Source organism: Egretta garzetta, unplaced genomic scaffold (assembly GCF_000687185.1).
Source record: "Egretta garzetta isolate BGI_Z169 unplaced genomic scaffold, ASM68718v1 scaffold975, whole genome shotgun sequence".
Taxonomy (NCBI): Eukaryota; Metazoa; Chordata; class Aves; order Pelecaniformes; family Ardeidae; genus Egretta; species Egretta garzetta.
The window spans coordinates 82,323-97,660 of record NW_009259633.1 but is presented as its reverse complement, the minus strand read 5'-3'; the positions used below and the strand labels follow the sequence as shown (position 1 = coordinate 97,660).

At 44.2% G+C, this 15,338-nt stretch overlaps 2 protein-coding genes across 2 annotated transcripts in view; one reads left to right on the top strand and one right to left on the bottom strand.

The window, feature by feature from the left end:
• TP53BP1 (tumor protein p53 binding protein 1) overlaps positions 1-2,497 on the top strand; it is a 33,052-nt gene extending 30,555 nt beyond the window's left edge. Inside the window, exons 24-25 of the transcript XR_004841962.1 lie at positions 369-470; positions 2,426-2,497. The gene's annotated coding sequence lies outside the window, so the exon portion shown is untranslated. The remainder of the gene's footprint in view (positions 1-368; positions 471-2,425) is intronic.
• On the bottom strand, positions 1,237-14,789 carry TUBGCP4 (tubulin gamma complex associated protein 4). The gene is made up of 17 exons (XM_009638490.2): positions 14,536-14,789; positions 13,805-13,927; positions 13,269-13,322; positions 12,779-12,835; positions 12,118-12,197; positions 11,227-11,428; positions 9,157-9,322; positions 7,900-8,024; positions 7,190-7,240; positions 6,679-6,784; positions 6,246-6,353; positions 5,872-6,010; positions 5,216-5,393; positions 4,157-4,291; positions 2,917-3,033; positions 2,326-2,465; positions 1,237-2,018 (listed from the first exon to the last, which is right to left on the bottom strand). The coding sequence occupies exons 1-17, from the start codon at positions 14,740-14,742 to the stop codon at positions 2,006-2,008; spliced, it is 2,001 nt and encodes a 666-aa protein (XP_009636785.2). The 5' UTR covers positions 14,743-14,789; the 3' UTR covers positions 1,237-2,005.
• Positions 14,790-15,338: the final 549 nt, after the last annotated feature.

Below are 15,338 nucleotides of genomic sequence, written 5' to 3'. Positions count from 1 at the left end.
GGGCTGGAAGGGGCTGCCCAGGGAAGGGGTCGAGTCCCCAGCCCTGGGGGGATTTTTAAAAGATGGGTGGATGAGGTGCTTAGGGACAGGGTTTAGTAGTAGACAGGTATGGTTGGACTTGATGATCTTGAAGGTCTTTTCCACCCAAATGGGTCTATGATTCTAAGCGAATACTCTATGACCAAGTTCAGGGCAGCAGCACTTCTGTTTGTTGGCAGTCTAGCATGTTGTGTACTCCTCCAGCTTGCTGTTGTTATTTTCCATGGGTTTCATCAAGGTGTTGCTGAAGTGAGAATTTCTAGGACAAAGTACCATTTGGTTTTGGCTACTTCTTTTTTTTTTTTTTTCTCCCTGTTGTGACTATATAGGTATTAACCTGCCTTAGTCCAGACTGGCACTACCTAAGTAGAGAGGTAGACACAGGGACCTCGGACAACTAACCTGCTGGAAGACCGAGGTGCAAAGAGTATGTAAGTGCTGTGTACCTTTGTTTAAATGGTAATGGTGTAAATCGTCTGCTGCTGAGCTGCTGCATTCACAGCTAGGCACTTTATCTTAGCAGTCAACTGGCACAAGGGCAGAAGCTGAGTTCGAAGGCTCTTCACTCTAACGATGCGACAGGCTAGAGGAACACCCAGGCCTCCAGCCAGCCTTGTACAGGGTCTTTAGTCCCCTGCTTCAAACATGGAAGTTTTCTCGATGCATATTTCTTCCCCAGTCACTTCCTAACTCATTCACCTTCTGACTGTGTTGGTCTGTAAATCCCACATCCAAACTTCAACACCCTTTCTCCAGTTTTCTGGCTTTTTTCATGGTCACAGGATTTTAAACTTTGCATGAGGCACAGTCCTACCCTACCACAAACAACTGTAGTGCATTGAAGATGCCAGGCCTTATACTTGCTGTCTTATTACAGTGTCTTTCTGAGTGAGCAGAGGAGTCCCTTCCCCCCTGCCCAAGGACAGGTGACCTTGAGAGCTGCAGCATTGTGAATGTACCAACCCTCTGAGGGGAAGGCTGGTTTCCTGGCAGCCTTTGTGTTCACATTGGGAAACCCGATACTATACCCCAGTGCCAGACTGGAGGGGTCTCTTCTGCCAGAGGATAGTCTGTTTGTTATGGCAAGGCTAGGAAATCCCAGTAATGCACGAGAAGTTCCTGCGAGATCCTGCTTTTCATTGAAATAGGATGCTGTGCCACTCCTGGGGTGCAGATACTGACAATATTCCACATAACTGCGTGACAAGATGGTTTTATTTTGGTTCAGTAGGACAGTCACGAGTAACGTTCTAAATAGTCTTGAATAAAACCAGTACATTTAGAGCTAGCATCCTAGTTAAGTTTCTCCTAAGTGTTAATTCTAGCATGCCTCTCTGTCAGCAGCGGGAGCTCCTACTTCTGTCTTGATATGCATAATTTTAGCACACAAAATTAAGCTTTGTAGAGAAAGCATGTGACATCACTAGTGGCTCCTTTACCTAAACAGATATGCTAGAACAGTGCACTGTACGAGAAGATAGTCCTAAAATCCCTCCCCCTGTACCTTGACCTGCTAGTGCAGTTGTTTCAGTTATCTGGAGGTATTTGATGAGCAGGCATTGTGTACTGTACATTACTTTATTGCACAAGTGGAACTTCTGAATACAGCCAAACCTTCCGTCATTGTCGGGAACAATAGACTGCTTCCTCTGTACTCCCAACTTGCCAAGGACCCTAGTCGAGCTGAAGAGTCAAGACATCATTCCCGTTGCTTTTTCCCTTTCTGATGAGGCACAGGCTGCCTCCCTAGAAGCATTTATAAGCGTAGGCAGGGCTGCAGAAAGCATGGTTTTACTAGTTCAGAAAAAATGAAGTAGCTTTCTGCAATCACTGGGCAGTTCCTTCTGAAACAGTGGTTCATCAGGCAAGAGCCAGATAAAAAGAAAAATCCAGTTAAGTGCAAACTCCAAGAGCACCCCCTGCTTGACACGTTGTTGGTCACAGCCTGAAGAAAAGGTCTTAGTGCTTAAACCCCAAAACTGCAAGAGAAAGGTACAATATGAACAACATGTTGAAAGGACCTTTCTTTATCAACCTACATCAGTGTTTTTCAGCTAGCAGCTAGTTCAACTTGATGCCAAAACAAACTTGAAGGGGAGCAAGCACAGGAAAACCAAAAACTAAGTCATGCTGGTTTATTACTTTTATGTCGTAGTATTTAGCAACACTTTGCTTCCAATTATTTTGGCTTACACAATCAATAAAAATTACTTACGATCATTTAGACCACTTTGTACTTCAAGTACCTCAGGGTAATGCTGCAAGCAGCCCTGAAGATATTCCTACCTGCCCAAAGTTCCTCCAGCCTGGGTGTAGTATTTGTTATAATCCAAGCGTAGCAGCAGTTGAGCCAAGTCAGAGTTTATCTGATGGTTGCGAACACTAGAGAGAATCTTGAAGAGAAGTGATGACTGACGACTGAATCCCTACAAATGAGAAGACGACAGTTCTGGCATGCCCAAGAGAGAAAGCAAGCAAGCCTTTCATCTCTGTTCCTGCCTAAGCAATTCTTTAACAGCCTGGAGAAAAGAATCACTGCAAGAGAAGTGACGCTCGTGGTCCAGTACAAGGTAAGCTGACAGCTTCAAGAATTATTAGGTGTTAGGTACCCAAAAGGAGGGCTAGAGGCATAGGCTGATATCCACCTCCTTTCTATTCCAGTAGGGTAATCTCTGCACATCTGCCCACATTCCTCCTCTCTCTGTGCACATAGAATTTTCAACTCAGGAACAGTTGATTAATTAAAATCATTGCAAGCACTCATATAGAAGGTCTCAGCTTAAACTCACTCCTGTTCTACAGCTCTTAAAGCCAAGGTGACTACTTAGGCAAACGTCTGCATGGGAGAAGAACAGGTCCATATAAACATAGATTCACCTTCACCAAAATACTGAGTTGTGCAGCTCCCCGTTCATCTAATGGGCCCAGGTTCTGACTGACCAGAGAACAAAAACTGTGACAAAGATCCAGAATTTCATTTAAGCAGTGAAAAACCTGCATGGGATAAAAAGCACAAGATAGTAGTTTAAACAGAGTTCAAACCCAGAGGAAGCTGTTCTTAGTACCTGAGCACTGTGTTTTTCAGTCACTTAGGAAGATGTTAAAGCACCGGTAGCATTTTTGTTAAGGTTTTCTACAGAAAAAGGACTTAAATATTATCTGTTTCTTTCCCCCTCACCCCCAACCTTTTGCAGACATTACTGGGGAAACAGCAGTTGGCATGAGCCATCCACATAGGCACAGACGTTGAACACTGGCTTCCCTATCCAACCAGCAGGCCGTCCTTGCAGCATCAGGACTGAGAAGGAAGAGTAAAGAACAACAAGACCTGAGGTTCAAGGCCTTGGTTTCACTGTTCACAAAACTTGGAATTTCTTTTGTATCAGCCGGTCAAGGTAACTTGCATTCAGGAGCGTTAGGAAAGCCCAGATGCTTCACAGACATAACTACTGGAACACTTAGAAGTTCCAGAGGGGATAATTAGCATTCTGCCCCCTTTATGCTATTGCCTCATAGACTGAGCAAAGCAATGAGACATAGACAAGGCCTGTGGCATCGCTGTGTTCATCCATACCAACCTTCTGTGGGAATGTTTTTTGTGAGGCTACATGTTTAGGCTACAATGTGACAACACTGTAACATATTTTTGACTAAGCCAACAATAAAAACCACCCTTAAAGTCCACTCAGGAACATCTCAACTATTTTTATCCTCTAAATACAAGAGAGGGAATTTTTCCTAATGTAATGTGTTTCAGAGTGAGTCCCTCAGGAATACAGTTCCCAGCACTGTGCTAATTAGTACTGCTTTGTATTTTTGCCTGTGAGAGAAATACAGCAACAAAATTTAAGTCAATAAGGTTAACTGAGCACTGGAACAAGCTTGATTTAAAACGGCCAGGAATGCAGCATCCACACTCATCAACTGTAAATGAAGTGATCTTAATTAAATTATCTGTTCTAGTTTATGCCTGCTTTATTCTTAGAATTGTGGTCTGTGCGCTGCAGATGATCACTGATCTGTTTTGAGAGAGATGGTTTGCCATACCTGTTCAGAAAGGTGTTTGTCAGGGCAGCTGGAGAATTTGTAGAAAAAGGTGAAAACAAGACCCACTTACAGGTTTTAGGAGGATGAAAGACTGAGCCAACAGATTACTTAAGAAATGATCGTGAGCCAATCGTATACTCTCAAAATCTCGCGTGGCATTTATCTGCTGCAGAAGCTGTGAGAACTGCGATTCCAGAACATCCACCTGATGGATACGTGAAGAAATCTCATTAGTATCTTGAGGAATGGGAGCTCTTCAGACCAGCCAGAAATGTTGTGTAAGAAACTTACTTTCCTTATTGCTACTCTTTCCTTAGAGGCTGAGCCTCACCTCTCTGCCTCCTGAATGGGGAATTATGTACAACAGTAGTACATAATGGGGGGCACAGTTTTTGATGCCTAAGTATTATTATCTAAGTAGAAAGGGAAAAGGTCACTTTCTTTAAGATTAACTATTGAAACAGTATACTCGCCTGTAAACAAAAGTGTTTGTAGCAATCTTTGAATTTTACGCTGGGAGATACGATCTGGAATCTCAGGGCAAAGGCTGCAGTGCAAAAGCACAGCCAAAATACTCTGGAGAAGCTAGAAAGCCAGGCCCCCTCGATTCAGCTCTTATGGCTATTAAAAAAACGATACGTAATTCTCACAAAATCATGCTAGTAATAACTGGTGTTTACATTTCTAAAGTCTCTTTTTTTACTTGGTCAGAATCTGGCTTCTTTCAATTCTTAAAAAAAAAAAAAAAAAACCCAACAAAAAACACCCCAAACAACAACTTGTCACTTAACTCCAGCTGGAGTTCACTTGAAGGGGCAAGGGAAGAAGCCAGCCTTAATGATGCTACTTCAGAGATGACTCTGGCTTCTCACAAATGCTTAGTAGCAGTAGACAGCCGAAACTCCTGCATTTCCAGTAACACTCATTGATTCACAATTCCAAAACTTTAAAATTGTAGCACTAAGTCTGGGAACTCAGACAAGGTTCTAGACTTGTTCCAAAGGAATCCCTATTTCTTTAAAGTACAAAGAATCTGAACCCAGAAAGACAGGACTTCAGTGCTCCCTCCGTGAATTTCTGCCAGTTCCTGATTAATAGGTAAGAGTTTACCTTCCTCTATAATCCTGACCTGCAGGTAATACTGAAGATTGTCCACAAGGAAGGCCATGTGATCCCTCAGACGCCACTTGATGGCATCAGTTCTGTTAGATTTCAGGTGTTTGCGTTGCATCTGGAGAGCCCAGCAGTGCTGTAGCTCAGCCTGGACTCGTCGCACACTCAGCAAGTATTTGAACACAACATTGTACCTACAGCCAAAAAAGACAGAATTGTTTTAATACGAAAATCTTCCTTGGGCGCAGATACTGGAGAACATAACAATGCAAGACTGGAAAAAGAAACAGGCGGTGGCTGCCTGCCAACAGACAGGGTAGGTCAGGCGATGGCCCATCTCAGAGTAGCAGATTTCTGCTTTATTGATTACTGACCTAAAAAATACAAAGTTAATTTCACTGTAATGAGGGAAGAGCTGACAATGTTTTGTTGAAGTAGCACTGTTCATAAAACAGTGCAGATCTGTCAGCATCTTGCAGGTCTTACTGTCATTACAACAACTACCCTCAATATGAATGAATGGAAAGAGTAATTTTAAGGTTCAAGGAGCAAGCTGCAGTATTATAGCTCTACCTGTCTCTCCATAGAGAGGAAAAAACCCCAATGTATTAGTGCGTGCCTGAGATCAGGGAACCTACAGATGAACATACAAAGACCATACCTAGTACTTACTTCTCCAGAACAGCAGGAGTAAAGAGAATGTGGAGTGGCCATTGAACTTTGTAAGACAGGCCCAGAGCTGCCCATCCAGATGCGGGGGCTTCTCGTGGCGATAACTCCCGGGAAGGTCCTTCACGAGCCTGAGAAGTATCTGAAAACAAATGAGGTGCTGAATTAAGTCATCTTCTCAGTCAGGACAACCATGGCAAGGAAGAAAAGGGGAAAGAACAGAGTAAGAAGAGCCAAAGCAGGCTAGGCCATTACACAGGGCTGCAAAGGGGACAAAGATAATATTTCTTTAACTTCAGAGAAGGGTGAGTAATAGGACTTGAAAACAAGGTCATGATCTCCCCCCTTAACTCAGTACCAAAAGTGCAGGTAGATACCTTTATGCTCCTTTCCATGATACTCAATGGTTAAGTGAAGCAAGGGAAGAAGGTTGTCATCATCTAACAGTACCTTATGAGCAGACTGCTGAAATGCAACGTTGACATCTGACGAGAGAGCACAGATACCAACACAGATAGATAGTGCTACTTTTGCACCCATTAATTGTTTATGCCCAGCCACAAAGGGCAACACTGACACACTATTTCCACTATTTTAATTTAATTCCAGTTTCAAATGTGGAGAGAAACCTGCCATCTGAAAGTCTCTGAGATGTTATTTTCACCCACTCTGTGAGATGTTCTAATGCACAAGTGCTGTTCCTTCAAAACTAACGACGACATCTAGAGGATAACGGTACTGGACGCAGCTAACTGCTTTCCTGCTCTACGGCAGCGAGGACAGTTTGGTAAGTGAATAAGCAACACTCACCGTGTTCGGTTACAGCTGTGGGTGGTGTTTTTAACATGTGCTGTGCAGTGTCAATGAAGGCCTGAAACAGCTCACCTCTTCCCAAAAGGTAAAAGTCTTTTATAATCTGTGGAGATATATATTTTTTTTTTTTGTATATAAGCATATCCAAAACTGAACAGAAATTTTAAGCACCCTAGCTGAGAGCATCCATTTTTATTACTGTTTAGACAACTTCTGCCATTTCAAAACACAGCTGGAGAGCTATGAATTCCATCCAGTGCCCAAAAAGGCTACGCTGCCTTTGCTTCCAGATGCAAACCACAAAACCACAAACGCATACCCCTCTAACTCTGTCTCTGACCAAGTTCTATCACTCTCTGCTCGATCTTGAGACCTTGAAAATGAAAACAGCTTTACCTAAAAGAAAGCACAGAATCTCAGACAGCAAAGTATTTAATGGGAAAGAGACATTAAAAGAGAAAGAAAAATTTAAGCTGCCTTAGCAAACCCAAGCTAGCAGTCACATTACCTTCAGTTGTCCCAGTAAATCTGATTCTTCCACCATCAGTTTCCAAAGATGCTAATGAGGAAACAAAAAACAAAACAAAAGAAACCTCCCCTCAGATTTATCTAAACCCATTCAGTGAGAACAGCAGCCGTCTTAAAATACTTGTAGTGCATACAGAAAAGCACCTACATGAAATGCTATATAAAGTACAAAAGCACACTAAGAATCCTGCGTGTAGGCAGCTCGTGCTACTAGTTAGAACATTCTTGTTGCATATGAGCGAGAAACTGTGCCTGTGACAAAACCCAAGCAAATTCTTATGAAATCAGTTCCACCCTAGCTTTGTTCTCACTTTTCTAGCTTCCCCATCTTCTCAGGTTTACCCCCCCGCCCCCCAAATTAAAAAAGGAAGATGAAAAATTGCCAAACCAAATAATTTGTCCAGTGAGACACCACTGTGATGATGGAAAGTTCTGAAGTAGCTGCAAGTGAAATTAAAAAAAAAAATTCCCTTCTTTCCCCCATGAAAAGTGAAGGGTATTTGTTAATGTCCTTTTGTCATTAGAAGTTGGGATAACATGAAGCTCTGAGCCCCATAACAATGTGAAAACTACCTGCAGCGTTCACACGAGTGTTCAGTCACTGGTTCTGAAGAGCCCCCTCCCCCAGTCATTCACAGAACTGAAATGCTACTCAGCCTATACTGCAGTTACTTGTCCTAGGACCCTTACCTCAGCAACAGTGCTCCGTATCCAGTCAACCACTGATTCAAAGTCCACCAAACTGAAGAGCGGCTGCTGCTTCAGTCGATGCAGTTCTGCTGCAAAAGTGTCCTCCTGGTTTTTTAGGATGGAGCCTGGGCAGCAATGAGAAAAGTGTTTTGGACAATAAAAAGGAATAGGATTTGGAGAAGTGCAGACCCCTTCCAGCACAGTGGCTGTCCAGGCAGCACCGTCTCAGGTCTGGCGAGGAATGTGAAGCTGAGGAGGCCTCACAGTGCAAGTACCGAGGTACAAGATTGCTGCTGCAAGTAGTTACAGCATAGACACTTGACATGACAGCGCTGTTGTATCAGTAAAAACCCAAAATACGTTCTACGTAAATGATTGCCACCAACAGCCCTTTTCCTAGGGCTGAACTAGATCTTTGAACCCACAACTTTTCTGCCACATTACCCAGGTGGTTCGGTTCTCTACCTACCCCTGCCCCTTTCCAATCTATCCTACTGCTTGAACTTGGGGATTTTTTTTTTAACTAAGCTAGAAGACCAGTTTCTTTTCACCTTGCTTCTCCTAAGGCAAGAAAACATTCCAGTTTAATTTGTCTTTTGTTCTCTGCAAAGTCAATCAAGTCATGACTACTTTTGCATAGACAAGCTCAAGACTGAGCCTCCACAGCAGTCCTCCCCAATTGGTCTAGGACTATATTTCCAAAGCCATCTCCAGTGTAAACTCAGTCTCTCAAAGAGAACCACCAGCTGAAATTGCCTCTCTCTTGTGGTCCTAAAGGCTCCATCTTGATCATTTGTCTTCCACATTGACCTTCGGGACAACCTTGCAATGAATCTCTTATCTCTGTGAATGTGTTTTAATCCTATGACGCCATTCTGCAACACACACACTCAGAGCAAGAAGTACCTTTGTGTCTGTCTGCACCCTTCAGGGACAGGGATGCAAACTGAAAAGAAAACACAACTTTTACTATTGCTTTATTTATCCAGAGCAAATCACATGGTGACTTGTTGCTGGAAACTTGGAGACTATGTTTGGAAAGTGTTATTATTTACTCATCCTGTTCTTACGCCGCTCCCTCGGAACCAAGCAGAAGCAGAACACTGAGACCACTGCTCTGTCCTGGCACAACCATCCGTATGTTCTGAAGATTATCAGTGAATAGCCAGTGACTGTTGAGGAATTTGTTTTGCATTTTGGAAGATACTTGTCAGTCACTAGTAACTGAGCAAAGGCCACAAGGAAGATGTTCCTTACCTTTTCTGGTCAGGTTAACGTTTTGATTCTCAAACATCTGTACAGATTCTCCCACAAAGAGGATTTTCTCAGCGACCCGCACAGGAATGTATGAAGGCAGCATTTCTACTCGCAGAGAAAACTGTTTTAGAGACGGAGCTAACATGTTCTCCTCCTCAATCAAGCGCTGTCAGAGACACGGGGGAAAAGAAATAAAGCAAAAAAAGTGTGAGAAAACAGCTAGAAAAGGTGTATAAAGGGGTGGGGATCCAAGTACATTGGAAGTAAGCAAAAGGTAGCAAACCTGATTTGCATCATTTAAGTAAGCCTACAAACGTCTTTATACTTCTGGTATGCTAGCAGTTCTCCCTAGGGATGATGTTGCTTTCATGAGAGAGGGGAGCAGAAGCAGGAAAAGGAGAAGCTAAACCTCTGTGGAATAGCGGCAGATTGGCTCTCCCAAAGGACAATGTTACATCAGCAAAAGGAATTTTTGTTGCAATTGCACTAGTTTTTTTGCAGCCATAACAACGTTAATTAGCTGTACCAAGAATAATACTCCCCTACATGGATGCCTGTATGTTTTAGCACCGCTACAACACTGGTAATGCAGGCCAAATGTAAACACCTCCACTAGCGAGCAAATAGGTTAAGAACGTGAAGGCTTGCTAGCATAAATTAGGCAATTTTCTCAGTTCCTGTGAAAGGTGTTTAAAACAATACAGGAAGTTAGTAATTTTTTTCTGAATGTATTGATAAAGAAGGTTGGACATCAGGAAAAATTCCTTCCCCTTGGGGCTGTCAGGCACTGGAAGGGGCTGCCCAGGGAAGGGGTCAAGTCCCCAGCCCTGGGGGGATTTAACAGCCGGGCAGAGGCGGTGCTGAGGGCCAGGGTTTGGGGGTGGGATGGCAGGGGTAGGGGAACGGTTGGGCTGGGGGAGCTTAAAGGGCTTTTCCAACCCAAACGATTCTACGGTTCTATGATTCTAAGAACTCCGAAGTACAGAGGCAAGATTTTCCTTCAGAAGCAACACTGACTATATCATTTGGCTTCCTTGTTACTGGAGAATTAGGTTCATTAGTCCATAATCAAAAAACCACCATGCTAACACTTTTTTGAGAATGTTTGCCATCTACAGAATTCTTCATTTTAATAGGAGAGTTCAGTACAAGTTTGTATACTGATGTTAGCAGCTTGGCCGTTCTTTTCTTAAGAGTCTTCTGACACTTTTAGATGAGGAAACACCCAAGTATTTTATCGGTCTATCCCACCAACGCTCAGGATTTTTTATTTTACTCTCTGACTGAAGAATTGCCAACACTGTTAGTCAATAACACTGAAGAAGAGAGTTAATTTGGCACTCTCGGTGTCACCTTACATGCCTACATTTTCCACAATGGATCTAGAAGACTCACTCACCTGTTTGTACATTCTTCCTATATAGTGAAATAACAGCTTTTTCACTAAGTGCCTTTCAAAGTTTTCCCTTGGTTTTGCCTGTGTGTAGTCTGTCCTCAGCAGAGATGGTTTGTACAGGGCACTTAATTAGTATGCAGTGCGGGGTGTTTCGGGCGTGCATCTTGCGTGTGTTCACAGCCAAGTTGCTTGCAGTACACCAACACCATGGGTGCCCACAAAGGGTTTTCTCACAGTAAACTAGAGTGTGAATTTACAGAGTTGCACTTGCTCCTCACTGGTCTCTGATGCAAACTCTATTCAGATGCACAAAGTGTGGCAGATTACTGCACTGAGAAAGCTGCTTTGCACATGAGCACTCTAATGGCATGCATCTACATGAGGAGTTACCACATTTCTCCAGTACACTGGCAGGTTGTTCCTTTGCTTAACTGAGCACCCTGGACATGTTCTTAGCAGCCTCTTGACTCTCGCATAGCACATTTTCCCCCAGTAATGTATTAGCCTGTTAGGTAACATTTGCACAACAAACAGTGGTGCAAGAAAGGTACCTGACCCAACGGCCAGTGGAAAGGGTGCAAATCAAGGCAACACCAGAGCTCCCCACACCCTTTCTCTTGCAATTGCTCACACTACCACCAGTGCATGCATCGAGCTATGACTTGCAGTCTTACCAGGTCCTGCAGTTCTCGTAGCTGTTTTCCTGTAAGTCCCCCAATTCCTAGGTCATCGTCATCTTCTTCGGGTTGGCTAGGGACATTCCCAGAAGAGGGGCCCTGTTTGATAAAGAACTCTTCATGTTGGTCTAGTAGCAATCCGTGCAGCATCCAGGCAGAGAGCTGCTTATACATGACTCCATGACACACAGCCAGAATCCTGAGGCCAAGAGAAACAGACAGTAGGGTCTTTGCACACAGTAATCAAACCTCGTTGTACCTCATTCTGGAAAGTCCAGTTAGTCAGCCGGGCAATGTGGCAAGTGCTAAATAGCTATTGTGGAATTTTATAGTTTGGGGGTTTTTAAACGAGAAAGGTGGACCGATCACTTGCAAAACTAAACTAACTGCATATGTGGCTTCTCCGCGGAGATCTGCTAGTATACCAGAAGCGTAAGTAAGTTTGCAGTGGTTTCCCAGTCCTGCTGTTTCTACTCAGTTGCCATTTCAGCATGAACACAAATCATCTCAAGTAGTCTGACCTTCTCCCTAAGGACACACAAACCTAGCAACACTCACCCAGTCACATTTATCCTTTTGAAGGATCAAAAAGCAGTAACAGGTATACCATATGCAAAACAGTCACGTAGACCTCAGAAGAAGAAAAAACATAGGGTCTGAACTTTCCTCAGCCCTAAGTCCACAGTATGGAGAAAGCCTTAATTCCTGCCCTAAGTCTGCTTTAGATAAATAACGGGGACTGCGGCAGTTTTCCCTGCATGCTACTCCTACTTTTCTATCATGCAAGCTTGTTTTGCACCTACTCTTTTCTCAAATACAATAAACACTTTGACACTAACTCCAGTTACTACAGAAGAATGAAATAATAGCTTTACTGTATCTACATACTTTTCAAGAGCACTGCGAACAGGAGGCAACCCCCCACAGCTATGTTTGTGGACTGTCTCCAATATCTGACATCCATGAATCTGCAGAAAGAAAACATGGTTAAACTAGGTCCGTTAATTGCACCTGTAACAACCTCTTCAGACATTTAAACACTACGCTTTTGGCTAACAAGAACATGCCTTAACAAGCTGCACAAGCCTTACAGAAAGAAAGACGTAACATACTACACTTAGTGAAGAAAGAGGCCTTCTATGTGTGGCTCTACACCCAAGCCTCTCTCAAAAATCTCCCGTAACAAAAAGTAAGCATCTCTGGATTCTGAAAACATTAGCTTCTGCCTTTTTTTTTTTTCCAGGGGATGGTGGGAGAAAACAGACTCAGAAAAGAAGAAATTCCAAGCAGCAGCATCTCATACTATGAAATGTATTGTGATGATACAATGCAAGTCATCAAAGATCATACTGATCATGGAAAAGCCAAATCCAGCGTAAATGGATTTTGAAAAACAGTTACTCAATCCTCACAGTAGTACTAGGAATTGGGTACCCACTACCAAAACCACATTCTTTCCTAGTATTAGAGGTCTCTAGGATGAGGGCAGAAGTAACTATCAACTAAAGAGGAAACTTGCTAAGAGAAACTAGCTACAATTTTACTGTACCTTCTGAGTCTTGATCTGTTCCACCATGACCATCACAGAGGGGAAGAGTAACTGAAACTGCAGAACGAGGGGCAAAATATTGAATTAGGTTGCTATGCAAGGCAGAGAGAAAAACTATACTTGAGAAAGCATGGACAGCAGCTGATTACAATAATTTAATGAAACTGTCATCTGGCTTTCCCCACAAATTAGAAACATGACATGAAAACCTATCTCTAGGAAGAATGTCCTCCCTCCACTGGACCAAGATGCACGAAGTTACTGTACTCCAGCTGCAGCTCAGGCAAACACAGGCAGCGAGGCATACGCAGAGGTCAAGGTGGGGGACCTAAGCTTTGTGTTACAATGCAAGTGATCTTCTGAGCACGATTAAGGGACTACAAATGTAGAGGCATTAGAAAGAAATGGCATGACATGACAAACTCTTCTTTATCCCAGCCACTTTCTTATTAGGCTCAAGGAGTGATAAGAGTTTATTAACAGGACATACCTGGTCCAAGGAATAATTAACGTGTGAGATGGAAAGATGTGGGTCGGCCAGAAACTGTAACAACAAAGCAATTAATGAAAATTAAAATAAGGTATGGGTAAGTAAAAAAGCACGATAGGCTCTATATTCCAAACCTTTAGTTCCTATGGCTTTTTCACACACACACACAGAGATTTTTGGGCTGTGCCCCATTTTAGGCTGTAACAAACACTGGATGGTGACAGCGCCCAAGATATGACAGCTGCTAATCTGGTGGAAATTAATCAAAACGTTGACAACTGAGAACAGAAGTCACAATAGTCTGAGACAGCACTGGGCTCTGAGGCAGATGGGGCACTTACTGAACTGAAGGTGGAGGGAACTTAGTACTTATTAGAATGAAGAGTCATTTGCTATGGCACCTCACAGGAATAATTTGGAAGAAACCCCTGATGTGGAAAGGAAAACACCTTGTCTCCTCTACTTAGCGTATTAATTGCAGAAATGACAGCTTTCTGCAATCTGCCGGCCTCTTGTTCCGAGTCTCTCTCCTTTACCTCTTGTTCTAGGTCAAGTAGTGCCTGTCGATATGGCTGCAGCACTGAATCAAGACCCGTGCAGAAGGCTCGCAAATAAATGCCATGTAATCCACTCTGGTTTTGCTGAGATGGATGATGGTCCTGAAACCAAACAATAAAATCTACATCAGCTCCCCAGGGCAGGTCTAAAGAGTAATGGAGTTTCTGTGCAGTGTTACACTGGCAGCCGGTGGTCCAAACGTGTTGAAATGTACCTCAGGCTACCAGAAAGCACCCAGAAAAAAACCCAGAAGTTTGTCACAAGGAGAGTTACTTGAACGGAGTTATATTTGGCTCTTCTGCGGACACACGCGAGTGCTGGGAACCACTAGTAACTTCAGTGCTTCTTTCTACCTACACATGCCTTTGGGATCTCACAGCTATTCACAAACCATGTGAGGAATACTCACCACAACACAGGGATGAGCATCCTGTACAATTCACAAACCCTGGCCAGTCTGCAGCGACCAGAAATTATCACAGTATGCTTCCCCAAGAATGACATTTTACATTTGGTCCATCTTTCGCTGTTCTGCACCCTCCCTTATTTGCATTGCACAGCACTGTCTGGAGCTCTGCCCGGGCAGGCGCACGTCTGTGCTAGGGCGGGTTTGCCCCGCGGGACACCCAGGCATGCGGGGCCGCTTGGCCGGCCGGGCACCCACTGTGCTCCTCCTGGGAAACGCAGCAGAGCGGCGCGGCGGCCCCACCTGCTGCTGTACGTGCCCCGTGTACTGCTCCACAAATTCTGCAAAGCGGATGTAGTCGGTGCCGAGGCGGCAGAGCCGGTTCAGGACGTTGGTCTCGCTGGGGTGGAGGAACGGCAGCTCCTGAGAGACCTGAGGGCGGAAGCAGTGGTGAGCGATATACCACAAGAAACAGAATTTCTCACTGAGTGGGAATAAGGAATCGTGCATAACAGGAATCTGGGGGTCAGAAGGGGCCAAGATATACGGAAGTATTTGCTTATTGGCACATGAGAAGAACTGGTGACTACACCCCCGAAGAGGAGCTAAAAGACCAACAGAAGGGGAACACCCTGACTCAAAAGGCCCAGGCAAAGGCTGGATATTGCTGGAGAGGTGGGAGGCCGTCGAAGGGCTGCGGTAACTGGGGGAAGGTGGTGAGGGGAGATCACGACCACCGACTCAAACCCGAAGAGACTTGCCCCCTACGCCAACAAGGAGCACACATGCTAATTTACACAGCAAGCGAGGGTAACTTAAGTATAATTAACAACAGCAAACGTTACAGCGATCGCTAGCCGAGAGACACGGACTTCGGCGGGTTTTCTTTGGTCACGTAGCAGGATAAATTTGTGGTAATTCTTTTGGAATGGGGTGCTAGCGCTGTGGGGTTACCGCCTAGCGCCCACCTCCGCGCAGAAAGGAAATAAAAGCAAACACCTCGACTCGGGGTGCGAACCGGCCGTCGCACACCGCGAAAAGAGCCCAGATCTGGGATGAGGCGAGGGGGGCAGCAGCGGTGAGGGCGGGCCGGGCCGTACCTGCAG